At 38.0% G+C, this 21401-nt stretch overlaps 1 protein-coding gene across 1 annotated transcript in view; it reads right to left on the bottom strand.

The window, feature by feature from the left end:
- Nucleotides 1-17290, bottom strand: part of dpp10 (dipeptidyl-peptidase 10 (non-functional)) — a 166659-nt gene extending 149369 nt beyond the window's left edge. The window contains exon 1 of the mRNA XM_086090713.1: nt 17129-17290. Within this exon, the coding sequence (XP_085946839.1) occupies nt 17129-17188 (60 nt within the window). The 5' untranslated portion in view covers nt 17189-17290. The remainder of the gene's footprint in view (nt 1-17128) is intronic.
- Nucleotides 17291-21401: the final 4111 nt, after the last annotated feature.

Raw genomic sequence — 21401 nt, 5'->3', positions numbered from 1 at the left:
AAGAAAGTGCTTTAGCGAGGGATTATGCCAAAATATTTAAGCGGGGATACAACAAAAGAGAGAATAGAAAATGAACATTAACAGTATAAAATGTTATATAACATGTTACAGTGACATCATATGGGTGTTAGATTCCATCTATATTATGTGAATAGGATGAGACAGGGAGAGGTTTAAGCAAGCCAAGCAGTGCTAATGATGTGGGGTGGACACAACAGAGGATGTTAGAGAAAAAGTGTGTTTAGTGCTATAATGGCTTTAGGGAAGCGTGATGAGTTCAATCCGCAGCTGGAGTAACTTTGACTTTAAAAAATTAAAAAAATCATTTTATTAATTCGGATTGCATGTAATAATTAGTTCAAATTCAGCTCAACTCTATTTGTACACAACTGCATAACAACCAAGGCTGCAAGAAATTTCATTTTAAAACACTTTACTGCTCTAGAAAGAAACACTACATAACAAACAAGAAGAATTTATACACAATTATCTAGTATGAAGAGTCATTAGGGAATAAAAATGTGCAATTGTACTGTAATACTGGTCAATAACGTACAACAATATACCAATAATACCCAACTCAGTTTTATTTATATACAGCACATGGACAAGACACGAACGGTTGAGGGAGCTGATTGGTAGACACAAGGGATCAGGCTGGTGAGAATAGATGGACGCAAAAACCGATTGAAACAGACATGGAAAAATGGTCAATTCAGTCAAAACCAAAACAACAACAACAACACAGATCATGCAAGCAATGCTTCAATATATTCCAACAGATCATATCCCAGAAATCCAAAAAGTTAAGCAAAACAGTCAAAGTGTAGAGACAACTTAATGCAGTAATGATAAATCAGAGTGCAACAATAACGACATTGTCACAGTGAACATACAGCTCAATTGATTAAAAAGTTAATGGCATAGTAAAACTGGAATGTCTGGTGGTCTTTGATAGTAGCGGGCATTGATAATTAGTTGAGCAATCAAAGCCAGTTAGATTTTATTGGCCTATAAGGAAAATTGTGTATGCTCAAATTACTCAAAACTGTTTGAAAGTGTGTACTTAATCTGCTGCTAGAACTGATATTTAGAAATGTATCGTGAAGCTGGTGACTGAATCAAAGTAGTAAAGCTACTGTGCTATAGATCCTCAAAAAATTAACACAAATTTTTTGGGGGACCAAATGGGAATGACAGCTAGAAAACAGGGAAAAGCCCATAAAAGAATATCACTCAGACTCTTGAGAGAAAAGACATACTATCTCAAGCAGTACACTTCTGGCACTCACAAAACAGACCTTTAATGACAGGTTTAAGTCATTGTGTCAAGAGAGTTGCTTCAAAATTACACCATAGAGCACACGGAAAACAAAACAATGGCATGATCATAGCACTTTTTATTAATGGCTTGGCAGTGACTGTTGCTGGCACATATTCACACGCACTATCTAATACAAACCTTGCTCTTGCGAATGGTTCAACAGAACCCATTTGTTCTCTTTCATCAAGGGGCTGGCAGAACCAAACAAACTGGCAAACTAATACTCCAGCTCAGATGTTGCTGTAATTTTTTGTGGGGGAGCGGTGTTCACATCTTTGTTTGTTTGTTTTTAACATAAAGCAGAAAGAACTGTATAACAATTACACATGAACGGGTGCACAACCTAAATATATATTAGCTTCAATCCAGAACATAAGCCAAAGAGGTAAAATTGATAAGACACATATGAAGGTCAGTGACACCAACAGACACAAAACAGGCTACAATGGTCCAGGGAAAACAAAAACGAGAAGGGACTAACATAAGAGATTCTCACAACCTGATCTTAAGCTTCACTCTTCATAACCCGCCTTTGGGCGGTCTTGTTGAAAATTGGGCAAAACCATGTTTGATGCTTTCTCTGTAGAAAGTGCTGCACAGGCAAATTCTACGGGTTGTGCGATAAATCACCAAAGCATGCACTGCTTATGGGACCCATGTTCCCTTCGTATGCCCGAAGTAAGCCAGCAACACGGTGAGCAGGGACTTTGTCATGACAGTATGACGAATGGGGGATGTGCCGCTGCTGTACGAGTGGCATGCTTGCCTTCGGAGTCACACACAAGGCAGAAGTACATTCCTACTTTTGTCCCCTAAGTGGGTCGTGTGCGCAAAGACTCCAAGGAACCATATGCATGTCGCCAGAGGTGGGCGTTCCATCAGTACTGACGGAAGGTCCGTCAGTCCGTCGTGGACGGACGCGTGTTTTCCTGATGAAAGACAAATGACGGCCAAAGCACTGACAGAAGTGGGTTTTCGTCCATCAGTCTAATCGTTACTATCCAGTACCAACGGATATCTCTGTTAGAAAGCCCACATTGTTGAACTATTAGCAGCTGTTCCCATTTGATTCATTGACTGAGTTTGCTGTCTATGATTTCCTACACTGTGTGTGGTCATTGAATGCACCTTGAGTCTCGTGCCAAACTCCAGTGAAGTAATTGTCTTTTCCTTTGCCTCTCTTCAATTAGCATTCGCTCGTGGCGTAAAACTTCACAGTTAAAAATGGCCTGTATTCACACACGTTTCTTATTGTGTGTAGATGCCAAAAGGTGATGCCAATTGTCAAGAGCTTACTGTACGCTATAGCATATGTGTATGTTCATGTGTGATGTCACACCAGTTCATGCTAATTACTAGTTTCACCTTTCTGGCTATTGTAAGTACTGTATTTTCAGGACTATAAGGCGCACTTTAAAGTCTTAAACTTTCTAAAAAATCGACAGTGCTCCTTTTGTGTGCACTGAGTTCCAAAATCTGTAAATGTTGTTGTGCGACTTCGGTAAGCGCTCCGCTTGACTGTCTGTGTGGGAGCATTTCTGCCGACATATTGCTTATATACAGGAAAAACTGCCCTGGTTGAGGACTGGCAGGCATGACTCAACTGAAAGATGACGTGAGTCTTTTGGGTTTTTATGCCTCAACTGAAAGATGACGTGAGTCTTTTGGGTTTTTATGCCTGCCAGTCCTCAACCAGATTCGGGACGCCATGGTGCTCACTGCTTTCAATTTATGGAACTGCTAGACTAGAGCAGGTTATGCCACAATTTGTGAATGGATTGTGCATGCTTGGGCTAAACGTGTCTGCTTGCACTAATGTTGGACCTTTCGCAAAAGCCGGCATAATTTCTGAGGAGCCGCACGGGAACGCGACTCACTCTGACAATGACGAGAGGGAACCTGACGTATATGATGGGGAACTTGCCCAGCTGTTCGTTTCAGATACAGAGGATGAGGACTTTGGGGTATTTGTGGATGAGAATTGATCAAAAGTAACGTGATTACATTGTTACATACTTCAAGTACAACCAAACTCATTGTTTACATTGTTAAATACTTCAATAAAGTACAGTTTTGCTCCTCTGCCTTTTAGCGTATGCTTGCTAGCGTATGTTTTAGCATGAAAGCATGCTACCATATGTTTTAAGCTAGCATATGTTTAGTGATGCCATGCATCCAATAGTGCGGTGCACCTTATGTGTGTGTTAGATACAGAAACCATGCCAACAATGCTCATGGACTGAATGGCAAAGACTCTGGACACTATCACGTCGTGTTCTAAGATCCAGAGAGAGCGCCACAAGGGGGCTTTTTGTCAACCATGTCAATGACCCCTGACCATGCAGTTTGCACAGCTCTTGTTACTTCACACACGAGTAATGAGACATTGTTTCGGGTTAATCACGTGTCACACATGCTAGTTGCGAAGAAAAATTATGAACTCGCAATTGACACTCCAATCACTGGTTACTCACTGATCCCGACTGATCAGATGTACGGTTTCTACGGGTATTTTTTTCCCACGCCTTTACAAGGTCAGGCGTGCAACTTGAACGTGGGCGTACTCCAAATTACTGGTGGAAGGATACTGCAGAGCATAAGTTCAGCTCTAACAAGCAAAACATGTTTTACTGTAAAGGCAATTTATCTTTCTCAAAAGAGAGCTTTTTTATGCAAATGAGTGGTAGTTATGTCTCAGACACAAAACAAATTAGTGACACAATCTTTCACATGTTTCTTAGTGAGGCTTAGAAATATAATATACTGTATAGAGATCATATGGCAGAGCTATAATTTATAGACTCACTGACTCAAGGACCAATGTAATCATTCTTATGAGACTGAGTCAAGCAATCCATCACTCCTACATGAAAACCCTTCCAGAGCAGGTTTTAAAGACTGCTTATCTTATAGACCTGAGGAGGGGGACACAACACAGGTTCAATCAACTGTGGGTTGGAATGTCAAGTGTCCAGTTGCTAAGTTACAGCGATGGTAACGGTGGATGTGTACCTACAGAAAGAATGCAAACAATGCAGCACTTCAGAGGGATAATGTATCAAGCATATTACTTACATACAGTATAACATAAAACATTTATTAAAGTGAGATGGTTTGCTTAAATTGTAACTAATATGCTTTAGAATTTTATAGCCATTGTCCTTAGACAAATGTGCACACAGCACAACTAATATATTGTGTATTCTCAATTTTTTCCTTGGTTATTTAATAATTATTGCTCTCTGGGTACTTGTTATTATTGAGTCTTAAGGTTAAGTAGCAGTGTAGCTTGGAATTTTGAATGGGAGATGGGGGTGGGATTAAATACGTTTTCTTTTTCCCATTCCCTTTCAGGCAGAATTGGACTTTATCCTTTTGTTGCTGATGTTGTTTGTTTCTTTTTCTCTCTTTTTTTTGCTGTTTTTTTCTCCTATGGAGGTTGACACTGACTGTGTGCTCTGTTGTTGCCTGAAAAAAAAAAGAATGAATGAATGATAGTCAATAACACTTATCTCTGGAATGAAGTTGAAATTAGAAAGCAAATGCTTGAAAAGAGAGAAGAGTTTTATAACAGTCCATTATAATGGAGTGTTTGGCTTACAGTATATTTTTCACCAGATAAACAGTACACAATTGCACTTATGTTAGACAAGCCGTACACAATCGCACTTGTGTTAGCTGTACTGCTGCACTTGTTAGTGCAGAAGAGAAGGCGACCACAAATCTACCTTTGCCCTCTTCAAATGTGAAAGAAGGGTCGAGTCAGCTGCTCTATCTTCTAGGCTTTTAATTGCCTCTCTGTGTTCTGTTGTTTAGTACAACACACCCACACACACCCACACACACACACAGGTTTGTTTTACTATCTTTGTGGGGCCATCTTATTGACATAATGCATTTCTTAGCCCCTTCTTCTAACCCCAACTATCAAAAATTATTGTCTACTCCTATTCCTTACCCTAACCTCAACCATAAACCAATTCAAACCTAAACTCTAAAACCAAGTCTTGACCCTCAAAAAGAAGTCTAAACTTGTGGGGCCCAGCAAAATGGCCCCACATGGACGGGCGGGCCCACAACTCTGTGAAATCCCAAAATGTTGGCCCCACTATGTCACAAAAACAAGACCACACACAAAAACAAGACCACGCACACACACACACACACACATATATATATTTATATATATATATATGCTGTTTGAGCTGTCAAATGATAAAAAAAATTCCTCAGATTAATTAGATTTTTGATTAATCACGATTAATCACTTAATTAAAAAGGCTTTTTTTAATCAACATTTTTTGCCCGCCAAGTTTAAAGAGCACCTGTTATGTATTAAAAAAAATGACATTTAATATATCCACTGCACACGCTCATCCTCCTCTTTTTCTAATCAGCTAATTACTTGCATAATTTAAAATGGAAAAAAAATGACCCCAATAATTTGACATGAACAAATATTCTGAATGTCATACACAAACATGTATTAAATGCTTTACTTTAATGTGTATTACATTATGTTTATTGCTCACACACAACCTGTGCTACCTTTAACGTAACCATCCGCTGTCAGCTAAAGGATCATCTGCAGCCAAAATTAATAGTGTGATTAATCTGCGTTAATACATGTTAAAGGTGCATGTCGCAATATTGACGCAAATTGGAATGTTAAAATAACCATATTTTTCACCCACACATGTTTTAAAAATCGTATAATGGACAGGAGGCACTACTGTGGCACAATGGCTGTTGCCCCTTTTTTCCTGTAGAGTGAAATAATGATCGGGGTTTCGGACCGAAACTTTAAAGGTTTTTCCCTGTCAGGCGCGTGCACGCTTTCACTCTTGCTCCGTGGAAGCGCTGTGAAGGCAGAAGTGTTTGGGAGTGTTTTTATGAGTCTCCTGGTGGCTCCTTTTGTTCGACCATCGGGCCAAAAGTTTGGCGACATGCAACATGAGTTGTCCGCGGAGGTGACTCTGACCGAGGGAAAAATCTCCCCAGTGTTCCCTGACCACGGTCAGAATACCGAGCAGGAAAGGATAACACTGTCGAGTGTGACAAAAAAGGCTAAACTAAAGTTGCACAAGCGTCACAGGAGGACGTGGATCAATATTGGAGTAGCGTTAATATTGGAGTAGGCGGAAAAACCTAAGAGGATGAAACGGGACCCACAGCTTGCTTTCTTCTTGCTAAAAAGGTAAGACCTCGTCACGAAATTGCAATAGGGTCTATTTATGATAAGCAATGCACAATAAAACTACTACTACTAACTAACGTCTTGGCACGTCACTGGCTTCCATTCCGCTTTTCGCCAGAGGGGACGCAAATCTGCAAAAACTCGATAGCTTGCGACATGGAACTTTAATGCAGTAATTTTCTGTGATTAATTAATTAGTTAACGCTTTAACTTTGACAGCACTAATATATATATATATATTTTGTATTTGTACATTTCTGGAACACTATAAACCTGTTTTTGAACACATTGAGTGATGTTTTTTTAAATTCCATTTCTTAATTGTTCCCCCAAAAAATCAACCCGTTTAACAGGAACACACATTTGCTTTATGTTTGTTCTTATCATTTTTTTTTTAACTTATAACAGCAAACCTCCCTGATTTCAATTAGCTTCTGAATACTGTGGTTATTGTGTGCAGTGTTTCCTACAGATTTGAAATCTACTTGGGTGGGGGGACTCCAGCAGTGGGGATGGGAGGCGGGTTGGACGGGAGGTGGGTCTCAGTCCTGTTACAACATCTCCTCTAGCCTCACGATCCACAAGTGAGTGACGGCGAACTAACGTTACATGCGGTACATCCTGTCTTTTGAAATATATTTTTTATAAATGTTCTTGAAAACTTCTTGGGTGCTGGCCAATTTACTTGGGTGGTCCGCCCAAGTATTAACATGGTGTGGAAAACACTGGTGCGGACTGTTGGTTATTGAGTGCTTTTTACATTTAAAAAAATGATATATATTTTTTTACATTGTGCTGTTTTAAATTTTACAAGGTCATAGAATTTGACAATGTTTAATTTGATGATTAATGGATTATTTGGGTTTATATAATTGGAATGATTAATAACTCATGTAGCTCAAAAACAGATTGAGTGTTAGTTTTGTATGTATTACCTAATATTTCCACACAGTAAGTCAGGCATGAAATTAATAATGCACAATATAATGTGTATAATGATTTATTTTAGACCATTTGTTTTATAGCGTTTTGGATATTTTTCTTTTAATGTTCTCATGAGATTTCCAGCATAGTTTTGCATGAATTATGCCGAGAAATTTTATTTAATTTACTCTTTCAATTTTAACAATGATTTGACTTGGAGTTTAATTTGTCTAGTGCCAAAGATGATGAACTTTGTTTTGCCAAGATACTAGGATAATTTGTTTGTGTCAAACCAGTTGGGTTTTTTTGTATATGTAATTATTTTTCCACAGTAGTCACAATCTGCGCAAGATTTTCTCCTGAGCGATATAAAGGTGCAAAGGTTTAAAAAAATAAAAAATAAAAAAAACTTTAAATACACAGCATATATCATTAATATGCAGTATGAATAATTTAGGACCAAGCACAGACATGTGAAATGAAATTCCACATAGGCATTGCCGATTTCTGAGAAATGTCATCAAGTTTTCCGGCAGCATTTCAAATGTCTCAACAGAAATCCTTGTATAAACTAACATCAGGATTTATGTGTAAAGACAAGTTGTGTTGCAGTACATAAACTGACCTGAAAGCGCTGTGTTAGAGGACATGTCATTGCAGTGCAGCACAAGTTGGGAAACATTTCCCTATTGTTCAATCGGACTCGACCTTGTGTAGCCATCACCGTGTCACGGGTGCGCACACACATCAGTGACACCGCTCCCCGGTTCTCTGACAGTCCCACTTTATAGCTGCCATCTGCACGTGGGTGGACCTGACGCTTCCAACGACCGTTAATGACACAAGCCTCAGGATGTTAACCAAACTTGCAAAACTTAGTGAGACCTTGAGAAATTATGCCCACAAGCAAGCTGCGGCCTTAACCCAGCTGACTTTTGTATCGCACCGTCTGGTGCAACCGCAAATAGTTCACTTTTTTTTTTAGGGTGTTGTAGGACAAGGCTGAAAAGGAGAACAAAAAGCATTAGTAGATCATCATTAATAAAAATACTTAAATATATCTTAGATGATTATTTGAGAGCGCATTGTGGTGAGGGACAGTTGGGCCCTCACAAGATAGACAGATTCCAATAAATGGCCACTTCTTTTTCAAAAAGCACAAAAGTCTTTGTGCAGTTAAATCCTGCTTAAAATTCAAATCTTGTAACTTACTGCAAGTCAGTATGAGTGATCACAGAGCATTGTTGCCCAGAGGAAACTGAATTTGTTGTTGTGTGAAGGAATACTGTTATATTCCAAGATCAACAAGGATATCCAAGAACATGATGGTGATCAATAAAATCCTCAAACTTTAATAGCATTTCGAGGGCATCCTTTGGAGTGTATTGCAGATGCCAACCATGTGTGTGCACTACAATATCGTGTCTATTTTCATTTAAAATAGCTTTTATTAAGGAAGAACTAGTATTTACATCTATAGATATATGATATCTATATGTTACAAGAACATACAACAGTCAGAGTTATGCATTCCAAGCAGATTGGAAGGAACAACTGGAGTGACAGTGTGATGTCAAATAAGTGCAAATACATGTGATGGAATAGAACAAGCAATATTCATATGGATCAGCTGCAGCGTCCATTCCCAAAATGAATCTGTTACTGTGGCGTAGTGCCAAATCTTAGACCCCAGAGCAGACCCAAATTAGAATATAAAAGAAAAAGAAATACTTAAATGAAAAGAAAAAGCTTGTAACACATGAAATGCAATAAGAGAGATGCAAACAAAAAGCGATGACAAAGGTTTGACATGGAGAGAATTCAAACTGACCTTTAGCAAACCATACGCAAACCACGCTCCCAAACGATCAGGGTCCGTCCAAACTGACAGAATAAGAGCAGAAGCGTCAATAGGTGCCTTTGTTTGAGTCCGGCCAACCTCGTCAATTTCTGTGGTGGCCATTTTGTTTTATTGAGAGAAGATTCGCTTCCCGGTTTAAGTTATTGCGATATTGTGGTTGATTTTGACAAATAAACATGAAATGAATTATGGATAATCCAACAAACGACAAAAGGTGGTACGGAAATTACTGCAGTGTCATCAATATTCCAAGTTGCTCTACGACGATTGACGAACCAACGGGAAAATGCGGCAAAAGGCATCCGTTTCCTAATCCGGAAAGAGGGAGAGATCTGTAAATTTGTAACTCAATATTAGCTAGCGTCAGCTGTAATTTTAGTAGTTATTGCCATTAGTTTATACTTTTTGCGATTCGAAGATGTGATAGCATTTAGGTATTATGTTATGGCTTCTGCTGATTACCATCATCATCAATTCAGTTTTCATCTTGATGAGCTCCAGAAGGATGTTTGTTTGTATATCTCTGGAAGTGCCGTAAGGTCACTCGTTAAGGGAATGGGAAAGTATCAACTCTGTGAATCGTGTTGGTTTTCTCTCCGCCCCTGAATTTCATCTCAAACTACACTAATTCAGTCATTTTATGATACTCATAATGTTATGTCGATATGCCAACCCCTGTTCAAAGAATGCTGCAGGTGCCAGCTTTGTTGCACACACAGAATATGTATATAGATTAAGTATTTTCTGGTGAATTGATTGGTGATTGGTAAATGGGAAGTTCGTCACGTGGTATGGGTGTGGTTCGTCAGCACAGGTGATAAATCAGCTGTTCACTTGGTGGAAGAGCTTCTTTTCCTTTGAACTGTCAGAGGGTGAGATGGGGAGATCCTACTTTTTGCTGACCGCACGCACAGACGCACGTACGCACGTACCTAGGCACGTTGTTCTTTCTGGTATACACATGGAGCTCACTAGTTGAACATATTGAACATTAATACCATCCTCGAGATTGCTTTTGACGGCAAGTGGAACGGACATGGTTGCGGCCGTTGGAGCGCTCGAGATTGTGCACACGTGATCTGGCAGGTAAAGATTCCCCCATTTCTGCCTCTTGGTGGCCAAAATGTATCTGGAAAGTCACCTGTAAATGCGGTCAGATTTCGCCAACTGTAATATTTGAATATTTCATTATGTTCGAATGTTCAATGACCATCTGAGAAAAGGTAAAAAGGGTGCAGAGTCCAACAAGTCCAAAAAGCTAAATCTTTTATTTTTTTATTTTTTTATTGATTTATAATACAAATAAAGTAAAAAAGTTTACAAATTAGTCTTACTCTGTTTCTATCATTATAAATTACAAATGTTCACCTTCTGTAATCAATACACCTTGAAAATGTCTACTCGCTACTCGAAATGTTGAATATACAGTATAAAGTAATAATATAGATAAAGCTCCGGGTGACTACAATCCTGTACAGGACGCTGTGTGTGACATAGCCCATCCCGATGTGCGAATAAAGTTAAGAAAAATTTTACTTTGCCGAATGTGCGGATTTTGGGTGTAAATGTACGTAAGTAAATACAATTAATAAATTAATAATTCATTAGGTAGTAAGCAAATATGTAAATAAAATAAATATCAATAAATTCATAGCACAAAATACAGCAGGCACCATAAAACAAAAGCCAAAGATTAAAGATGTGTTTTAAGACGTACTTTAACAGTGGATAGTGAAGAGGGTCTTCTGCCCAGATTTAGTCATAACTGTTTTAATTTATTTATTTCCTCAGTAGAACTTGTATCTGTGGATGTGTCTTTGTGAGTGATGTCGCAATTTCTGCCAAGTGTCTGTAATCAATGATGTGTTTAAAGTCTTATGGTCATGACTGGGATCTCATGACTGGGATCTCATCAATTTCCACAACAATGTAATCAATGATGTGTTTAAAGTCTGAAGTCCAGGTGGGCTGTTTGGAACCGCCCTTCAAAAATTGTATAAAAAGGTTGTAAGTGCCTGTAATCGACACACTTGCGAGAGACTCCCACCATTGCTGGGAGCTCGCTTGTGTCCGGAATATTCTGTAAAATAAAACCTTCGAAGGACCTAATATTTAACGAAAGGTCATTCCAAAATCTATGGGGTGAGATTTGTCTAAAATCTCTCTTATGTTTCTATAGACCCTTCTAGTGTGACGTCATGTTTGCATGCCGCCCTTGCTGGAGGACAAGCCGCCAACGCGAGTAAATGAGAAATCAATTAGTGAGACGTAGAAAATAGGTGAAACAGTTTCTAAATCTGCGACAAATGCAATGCTAAACTTCTGCGCGGCCTACGGTTGCTCTAATCGGGTAAACAGAGATAGGAAATCATTCTTTCGGCTACCAGCAGTGTTTTTAAACCAGGAGGAAAAGACAAAGGAGTTGAGTGAAAGAAGACGAGCACGGTGGCTAGCTAACCTACGACGTGACTGCTTTGCACCCTCCAAAAATACGAGGATATGTTCAGATCACTCTATATCAGGTAGTTTTCTCCTTTTCAAAGAGGGTCATAACACTAACATTTGATTGTAAATTCCAAGCAGGCGTGACAAATGTGATATATGAACAAACCTACCTTGACTTGTGTACCTGGTTGCACATCCATGCAAGTTTTAGTTGGAAATGTCATTCAACATTAATCTGTCAGTTAATGGGATTTTCAGCAATCAGACATACAAAACATGTACCCAATGTTGAAATATTCAACATTTATTTTTAATAAAAAAAAAAAAATCATGTTGATTTAATATCATAGAACATTTTTCGTAGGTCTTGCAAACATTTTCACATGATAATCATGACACTTTATCAAAGTTTACTTGCCAAATTTAGGTTGTGAGAAATCGTGTATTTTTGTTTTTTTTAATCGGCTGTTTGTTAGCTAAGATAGCTTGAAAGGCTTCGATGTACAGCAAGATGAGTTTATCCGGACACAAACGATTTAATGAATGACGTTTTACACCAGTAACCCGTGTCAACCAAAATATAAAGATAAATATAGAACATACATTTGCGGCTACGTGACAAACATCTTTACCAGATAAAAATGCACGAAGCGCCTCTCGCTGTTCAACAGCAAAGAACCATCATCATTCACGGAACTCTCTACAGTGTGGTAGGACACTACCAACAAACAGAACTGCGACAAACTTTTGGAAAAGAAACACCTTAAGGATTCAAGTGGAAAAAGAAGTGATCACAGACTTTAAAACTTGAATTACAGACTACTTAAAATGACTTTATTTTTCAAGGGCCCATTTTAATTGTCTTTAATTGTTCAATTTGTGTGGTGCTATTGTTATTGGTGACGTACTGTCACGAGAAGCACTTTGTTAAAAGTTACCTTCTCTGATGTGTTCATTTATGGTCACAGCTCACTTCACTTAGCTCCATAGTCTTATCTAGAGTCATCTGTGTTATTCTGTGTATACTGGTTACACAATGTTGAGCAAATTGCCTGCTCGTCTGTTGAGCCAGTTGCAAGTTCGTCTCAAGTGTATTGTTGGGAGGAGGAAGGTAGTTTTCACAGTTTTTACTTTCTGAGAACCGTGGTCCAGGACCTCAAAAAGATCCAACCAATGAAATGTGTGCATCAATAGTGGGCAGATTGCAGGGCAATGACATTTCCAATAGTTTGGTCTCTATTGTAGGAGATTTGGAGGATCTAACAAATGAACTTCATTCACAAGCAAATTATAGTATTAATTCTGCTTTACACAAAAAACAAAAAAAATTATAATATATCTGTGAAACTTGAAAACCCATTCACAAGCCTGAATACTGATTGGAAACACAATAAATACTTCCACCTTAAGTGGGTAATCGGTGTGAGATATGATAACAGGAGAAATAAAAATGTATCAAGTACCTATAAAAGATACTTTCATATATGTGCCAATTTTGGAAACATTGAAATTCATGTGTAAAAAAGAAGAAATTTGTGTATTACTCAAGCAAGAGGCAAGGTCTTCTCAGCCTGACATTTACAATGACTTTTCGGATGGAAGTTATTTTCAGAGCCATCCTCTGTTCACAGCTGAGAGACATGCATTACAAATTCAAATATACTATGATGATTTTCAAAGGAATTCACAAAATTGGTTGTTGTTTTTTTTTTTTTGCTGTAAGGAACTTGCCCCCCAAATTTAATTAATCTCTAATGAATATACATTTGCTAGCACTTTTACGCACACAGGATCTTCTGAAGTATGGTTTTGATTTTATACTGGAATCACTGATAAATGATGTGAAAAAACTTGAAAACAAAGGGATAAGTCTTCCATTTTCTGATGAGCCAGTTCATGGTACAATATAACATGTCACTGGCGATAATCTGTGGATGCACACAATTCTTGGTTTTAATGAATCATTCAGTAGCAGTCATTTCTGTCGCATTTGTTTGATAGATAAGTATGATTGTCAAACAGTGTACAGTGAGGATGGGCCCAAGGTGATAATTCGGGGAAAAGATGTGTTTGAAATGCATTGCCAGTCTCTCTTAGAAAACCCACAACAGAAGTCATGCTTTGTTTTGTTTTTTAAAACTTCTAAACTTAATTCACTAAGGTACTTCCATGTTTGTGACAACTATGTGTTTGATATTATGCATGATCTTCTTGAGGGTGTAGCAATCTCAGAATGAGATGAAATTACTTTTTGAACATCTCACACAACACTGCATCTTACAACAGGACTTGCTTTCCAGAATTTATGGATATTTTGAAAGAAAAAAAAATCATCCCATAAAAATTATTTTGGATTGTACTGCCAATAGTATTGGCTTGAATTCTATTCAGACATTGTGTCTTGTGAAAAAATTTGTGAACTGCTGTTTGATGACATTATTCCTACTGGAAACAAAAACTGGGAGTTGTTGTTGTTACTCCAAATAATGAACACCTTCTGTCACCTTAGGTATAACTGTATATCAAAAGCATTTGATTGTTGACCACCACAGACTACTTAAGCAATTGTATCCACACAAAAACCTGATACCCAAGCATCATTCTGTGATCCATTACCCGTCTTTCATTCGTAAAATTACCCCATTATTGCATATGTGGTCGATGAGATTTGAAGCCAAGCACAAATAGTTTAAAGATTTTTTTGAAAATTTCAAAAACATAACCAAATCCCTTGCTAAAAAGCATCCGGTTGGAATTGCTTATGAATGAGAAACTCATTTAAACAGTTTGGGCCCATGAAATCCTTTTCACTGCCAGAAGAGACTGTGGTCAACAGTAATATGCTTGAAATGATCTCTTTAAAAGAGGTGTTCTCAACTAGTTGGGTTCAAGTTGAGGGTATTGAATACAAAGTTGGATTTGTCGTTTGCAGAGAAATGAATGATGATGTTCCACTTTTTTTGTCAGATAGCTGACGTACTTTTGATTGATGATCACATTATTTTGTTGACAAACAAGTTATTTACTTTTGATCACCATTACCATGCATTCAAAGTTGTGCATACTGGGGAAAGGTGCATGATAAAAGTATCTGAACTGAAATTCCAAAAAACTGTTTAATATTCAAAGCTCATGTAATGTTTCAAATGACTGCTTGTATATCATACCTTCTTTCACAATGTTTTGATTTAGCGTGAAAAGGTAAAATAAAGGCTACTGACTGGCTCAAAAGTACAGTTTTCATAAATGTTTAAAAAAAACACGTATACACAATTTTACCTTTTTCTGGACTTTTAAGGAGTCGAACTAACACTGACTCTGCCGAAAAACATATGTGTCCGAGAAGAGTTACTTGTCTACTACCTCTATAGTGTTAATTGAACTCTCTTTAGTGAGCTAAAAATTTTGCTCTGGCCATGTGTTAAAATATGTTACTATTAACCAAGTGTTGATTTGACTCCGGAAAGTGTAGAGCTATACTGTATAAACTCTGAGGAAGTGTTGAATTAACTCTGTAGGAGTCAAATCAACATGGGACTTTTTGCTGTGTAGAGAGAAAAGTAATGTGCTGTTAAGCACAGTTTACAAGTTAAAAAAAGAAAAGAAAAAAAGTTGATTATGTAGAAATGAATAGTTGGTCGATTATTATTAAGTGGAAATGATTTATTGTCTTCTGTATTCATAATTGTTATTTTACCAAGCAAAAATATGTTTTAAATTTTTATCATACCCAATTATTCAATATAACTTTCCGTAGGATATTCGATATAGCTGCGGACCTAGGGGACTGCAGCACGCAGCGCTATACCAGTTCATACATAGCATAGATGGATAATGAAAGAGACGTCCAGACATCTGACACCTGGGGTGGACTGGCCATCTGTAATTTGATGAATTTCACAAAAGCCTGGTCCATTTTCCATCCAGTGGCCAGTCACCCAAGTTGATAAATATTAATTGGCACGTGTCGCTGGCTGCCGTGCGCACTCCCTTCCCACGGCAACGAACGGCGAATTGTAATAGTGGAAATGAATCTAATCTGCAATCTATAGAGAATCGAATGACAAAAGATCACCAAACAGTTGTGTTCGCTTACGGACAAACACACAAGCACAACCATAAAAAACAAGGACTAGTTTGAACCACAAAACACTAGAAAGGCAGCAGGAGTCAGCAATAATGATCCGTCCCTGTTCTTCCGTCGCTTGTGTTGCACCTAAACATTCAGTTACCAACCATTGCCAAGAAGACCATGAAAAGAGACAGACAGGTAGATAGCAGAAACATAATAGTATCTTTGCTCATTTATCTAAACCAGCAACACATAGTGACAGACAGAACAATGATTCACTCCATGTGAAGTTTTTGTTTGGTTGTGAGATTTTTTTCATATTGATTGTAATGATTGTATACTGTCACAAATATATTTACAGTTACGTGCAGGAAAGCTCAATACAACCCGACAGGTCTGACTGTGACAATGTTGTCCCTTTTCCAGGTCTTTAAGTATCAAGTGTACCAATATACTGTAGGCTAGTGTAGGCTTATTTTAAGGTACCACAGTAACATACTAATGTTTTATTTTATAACATCCAAAAAGGATGTATGCATTCAGAGCCAAAACAACATATCCGAGCTTAAATCAGGTCCCTGTCTGGCTCAAGTTAAAGTCTTCCATGCAGTATTCCAGAAGTGCGCACCTTTGGGATACTGGGAGGGATCAATAGATTTGCCCAAAGCTAAATTCCGCTTGTGGGACCCCGGAGTGAAAAGTGACGCAAGAACCCTCGGCAAAATCAATATCCCTGTTCAGTCGCAGCGGGCAAGCGCGCGCCTTAGCAAGGAAAACGCGCACACGCCGAGACAAAAAGGGAAGCCCCCTTTCATGAGGATGGATAAGAGATTATTCTTCGTCGTGACTGAAGCACACAACGTTTTCTTACAATTTCACTTATTTTCATAAACTCATTGTCTAAAGACACCATGAACAGCATATTTATCACACCGCCACGTGGAACTATACAACTCTAATTTAATCCACTGGCGAATGCATAAGCAGCATGCACAACAAAAATAATAATAATAAATAATGAACACGACGTGATATGAATGAAATCTCGCCACTGCGTCAGTGTGGCTCCAACACATCAATCCTGAACGTCAACAATGCAACGCCGTTTCACAAAGGAGATGGCTCCATGACAAATAAAGGTCGATAACTTAGTTGAAGAGGAGTGTCTTAATCATTTCCAAAGTGTTGTGTGTCAATGCGCATCTCGGCTGACTTGTAACTTTTCATGCGATGTTGTTCAGAGTTGCAAAAATAATAACAAAGAAATTCCCACATGCCAACATAAAGTAAGTTATCAGAACTTACCTTAATTGTCTTTGTAGACTGGCATTTAACTTGATGGGATACTGTGGCGGTTTGGTTCATTGTGGGAAGAAGTAAAAACGGTCCTCTCCTATCCAAGTCCGGCAACAAAGTCGAGCAAGCCAATACGCCGTGCCGTCCTTCTGATGGATAATGGAAGCTTGCTTGGATGAGGTGACGCTGCGCACGCAACGCTGTGGAGCCAATTAATGTGCAGGATTGGGCAACCAAGAGCGCACTTGCACTTTTACAAATAGTGGTCAGGCGGCACCAAATTATTTGAACATAATAAAAAATATATGACTAAATAAATACTAATCACTCCTCCTGGGGAGTCCATTTAGTTATTGGCCTATGCATCTCAATTCATACACACACAGTTGAAACGTTTGGACAATATAACCTATACAGTAGGCAAGTAAAAAATAAAAATAAAAATAAAAAAAGTTGTTCATTACATTAGAAGTATTTTGAAACGGAATAGAAATTTGATGGGGGGAAATCATTCACTATAAGTGCAGGCAGAAATGATGGACAAGTAAAACAGCAAGGCATAGTTGTCATGGCAACTTGATCTCCTCAGATCAAGCTGAGACTTTGCTGTAAGGCAAGGTTTATACCACCTGACTGCATAGCTGAACTATAGAATCATATCTTATTTAGTTTATTTGCCTGCATGCTAGTAAGGTTTAATCAAGATTCTCAGTTTTTCATCAGTTATGTGCCATTTATGGTGGTAAGTTTATATTAAACATTGGTTCGCAGGGTTAAACTGTGCAACTGCAGTCAGTGGTGACTCGTCAATAAAAGTTAATAATAAATTAATTAATTAATTAATTAATAAATAATGATGATTACATTAATTAGTTTCATATTTTAGCTGTCTGTCTTTAGTTGTAGTAACTTCAGTCCCTGTCCACACATAAACACGTTTCAATGCAAAGGTTTTTCATCATTTTTTGTTTTCTCCCACAAAGACGAAAAGAAGACGCTAACAATTCCAGTTCTTGCGTGACTGTGCATGAATGGTGCTAACTCTAACATTAACAATGGTGGATTTTTTGTCAGACTTTCTTTTTACCTTGGAATTGGTGATCAGGGCTTTTGTTCTGAATCAGAAATTCAATCTCATCACCAATGGCACACAAACGTCTCTTTTTTTCTCGCTTTACAAAGCTGAGTAACCTGGGCATCAGCAGCTCACTGTACACCTTTATACAATAGACCCTACAATATCTGGAGGGGAAGCACCTCGTCCACTCTGATCCTGAACGCGGGGACACCTCAGGGCTGTGTCCTCAGTCCCCTGTTCCGCTCCCTCCTTACACATGACTGCTTATTCCCATTCAACTCAACATCACCATAATCAAATTTACTGATAACGCCACCCTTGTAGGACTGATCAAGGACACCTCCTAAGGAGAGGAGGTTCAGCATTTTAGGTGATGGTGTGAAATCAACAACTTGGACCTGAATACAGCCAAGACGAAAGAGATGATCATGGACATCAGAAAATCCAAAAGCACTGAGCATTCCGCCCCACAAATCGAGTTCTTCGAAGTCCACATCTCGGCAGACTTTTCTCAAGAAACTGTCAAGCCCAGCTGATAAAACTTTTACAGATCCATCACGGGGAGCCTACTGACATGTTTAATAAGTAAAATCATGTTTGTCAATTGAAAATGGATAAAAGTCCTGAATGGTAAACGCTGTGTTTTTTTCGATTATATGCAGCCACTGTATCTTCATTATTTTATTCCAAATCCACTGTGATTGGGTGACTAGGAATATTCTGCCATTTTCCAAGATACATCTGAACCTCTTAATTTACACACAATAATACCAATCATAATTGTAATCCCTTTAAACCAAAAATAAACATTAGTGCACCAAAAATCAAATCACTCCTCAAAATGAAATCCATGTAAAAAACAATAACAACTATTTTGATAAGCATCAGGTGCAGCATACAGAGAAACAATCCACCCACACACTTCAGAGTGAAATTTCCAGTGAGAGGACGAATGTGCTGGCAGGCACCAGAAATAAATTCCAGAAAGTGAGTAAATGTGTCTGTCTTCATTCGCTGAAATTGCATGTTTCTCTTCTCGGCACATTAATATGGTCTCGCTATGTACCTGAGACTTGGACGTTATTTTGACAGAAAATGTAATGCTATATTTTTTGTTTCAATTAAAATCCAACCTAACCTGAGAGCTGCTAATCTGGTTGGTCTCAAGTCACTTTCTATCAATTAATGATAATACATTTTAAACAAAGGTGCTTTCTAAAGAGATTTAAAAAGAAAAACATGGGTGAAATTTATGTAAGTATGAGCATCAAATGTTTTTAAATGATCTTCATATAAACATCTCTAGGCAGCTGTTAATAATTGTGGGTGACTGCAAGTACATGTTAGGACTATCTGGTAATTACTTCCCATGTGCATTTAATACGTTTCCCAATTAATGAGACAAAGAGAAGTGAGCTGAGTTTAGATGTGTGAGGATGAGTTAATGCAATGGAGCGTATGAACTGTGACTGAGTCAGGAGCTTCATTATCACTGTGACAACAACACATAGACTGGCAGGAGTTCCGGTATGTTAAGCTCTTTCTTTATGCAAGTAGTGTATTAAACATTCTCTCAAATGCAGAAACAAAATGTGGAAAGAAAAGCAAATATTCGAACCTTAAGGTTTAAAGATCATCTAAGACAATGAGAACACTGAAGACAACAAACAAAATTATATCTACTGTATCGCAAACCATATGCACAGAAAGTAGTTTGTAAACCAACATTTGTCAATCAACACTAATCGCTCTATCTTCAGATGAAAATATGCAGGGTACAGAGTGTTATGCATGACTGAGCATGTATGCATCCAGGCTCTTTCAGGGACTTCCAATTTTAGTTCCATCTCTGCAAAGCACCTTTTGTGCATTGCATTGAATGCAAACCCCCCCTTTAATGTCAGAATTCTGACTTTAAAGTGAGATCTGACTTTAAAGTGAGAATTCTGGCTTTAATCACAAAAACTTTAAACAGAATTCTGACTTTAAAGTGAGAGTTCTCACTTTAATCACAGAAACTTTAAAGTCACAATTCTGACTTTAAAGGCACAATTTTGAGAATGAAGTCAGAATCCTGCCAACCTTTTTTTCTTTTCACTGGCCCTAATCTTCTTTGCTCTCCAGAAGTGCACTAAATAAAATAAAAATTACATAAGATATGATGACTGTGAAAATACAATGCAAATGTTATGCTCATGAATATTACTGATGCAATAATAATGACAGATATGCGTGGGAGCCAGTCAAATGATTAATCATTTACTTTAGAAAAAGTATCAACTTAACTAAATTCAAACGCGCCTGAAGGTTTTGATGAGTTCAACATGCTAATTGTCTTTTAGAGAGAAATTAATTACGTACATGTTGAGTGGGGACAGAATCCCACACTCAACACGGTTGTTTCAGTGAAATGACTTGGCCTTGGAGACTAACTTGCTTTGAAGCTTCACCACCAGTGATGGGACAAAATCAATTGTGTCCAATTTGCTTTGAAGGGGAAATATAGCTACTTCGTATTGCTGTATGGTGCAGCTCACTGGGACACAGACACTAATCCATTGTTCTCTTTGTTATGAAACCAGAAGCTGGCATTTCCATTTTAAAATGAGTTCCACTGTATATTAATGGCATATTAACTCATTTTGTACAGAGGCCACTACCACCATTACTACAATTCATTGTAGGGACAGCATTTTTAAAGACGTTTCTGCTCCCAACCTTTTCAGCTGTAGCTCACTTGTGATATGGATGGATTAAAAAAAAACATATATATATATATATATATATATATATATTCCCATAGTCATATGATAAAACCTCCATCCGCCGCCACTGAATAGCAGATATGATGAATGGAATGTTGTAGCATGGTCCTCTGGAAGCAGGAGCCCCTCCTGTCGACAGAGGAAATAAAAAGATAAACATTTAGTCAGGGTGGTCTACTACATAGACATAAATGATAAAACAGTCCATATTACAATACTTAATACATGCACCATGCATACAGTATATATGCCCCTTGGAAAAAACTCCACAGCCGCCACTGCTATCAGTATCTATTTACTGCTGCTACAGTTTAGTTACCAATATTATGTACAACTCAATGTGTAGCTCCTGCAAGTTTCGCACTTCTACCCAACTAATAAGACTTTTCCCGAATCAAATGAAAAGAAAACAGCTTGTACAACCGATTTTAAAGATCTG

The sequence above is a fragment of the Leptonotus elevatus genome, chromosome 12, assembly GCF_054856555.1.
Source record: "Leptonotus elevatus isolate MCC_2025b chromosome 12, RoL_Lele_1.0, whole genome shotgun sequence".
In the NCBI taxonomy this organism is placed as follows: Eukaryota; Metazoa; Chordata; class Actinopteri; order Syngnathiformes; family Syngnathidae; genus Leptonotus; species Leptonotus elevatus.
Note: the sequence above shows the minus strand (reverse complement) of the source record. Positions and strands in the feature narration are given on the sequence as shown.